The sequence below is a fragment of the Eimeria mitis genome, genomic scaffold, assembly GCF_000499745.2.
Source record: "Eimeria mitis Houghton genomic scaffold, Emh_scaff11632, whole genome shotgun sequence".
Lineage (NCBI taxonomy): Eukaryota > Apicomplexa > Conoidasida > Eucoccidiorida > Eimeriidae > Eimeria > Eimeria mitis.
In genome coordinates, this window is record NW_013567950.1 from 1 (window position 1) to 434 (window position 434).

General features: G+C 52.5%; 1 protein-coding gene across 1 annotated transcript in view; it reads left to right on the top strand.

The window, feature by feature from the left end:
• Positions 1-44: 44 nt before the first annotated feature.
• Positions 45-434, top strand: part of EMH_0100530 (uncharacterized protein) — a gene marked incomplete at both ends in the record, with an annotated part of 1,152 nt that continues 762 nt past the window's right edge. Inside the window, 2 exons of the mRNA XM_013494450.1 lie at positions 45-92; positions 332-406. Of these exons, the coding sequence (XP_013349904.1) occupies positions 45-92; positions 332-406 (123 nt within the window). The remainder of the gene's footprint in view (positions 93-331; positions 407-434) is intronic.

Here is a 434-nt window from a genome sequence, read left to right on the forward strand (position 1 = left end):
TCGAGCGGTATTTGTTTATTGCGGGAATTACATGGCATGGCGGCATGCGGGCGATCAGTCGGCCTTGGGGGTCCTTTGACCACTCAGAGCCCGTGAGCGAGGGTTTAGGGTTTAGGGTTTAGGGTTTAGAGTTTAGGGTTTAGGGTTTGGGGCTGTCCGGGGTGGAGAATTCGTCTTCTGGGTCTAGGGTTTGGCGAGACGTGGGTTTGCTTGCTTTTCTTTGCATCACATTGCTTGTCAAGGGTTTACGGCTAGGGTTTAGGGTCTAGGGTTTAGGGTTTAGGGTCTAGGGTTTAGGGTTTAGGGTTTAGGGTTTGCTGTGATTCTCCAGGTCGGGCAGGGTTCATTTCGCAGTCGGCCTTCTCCTGACGATGTGGCCTTTGCGAGGCTTGGCCAGTGGCTGCAGGTAAATTAGGGTTTAGGGTTTAGGGTTT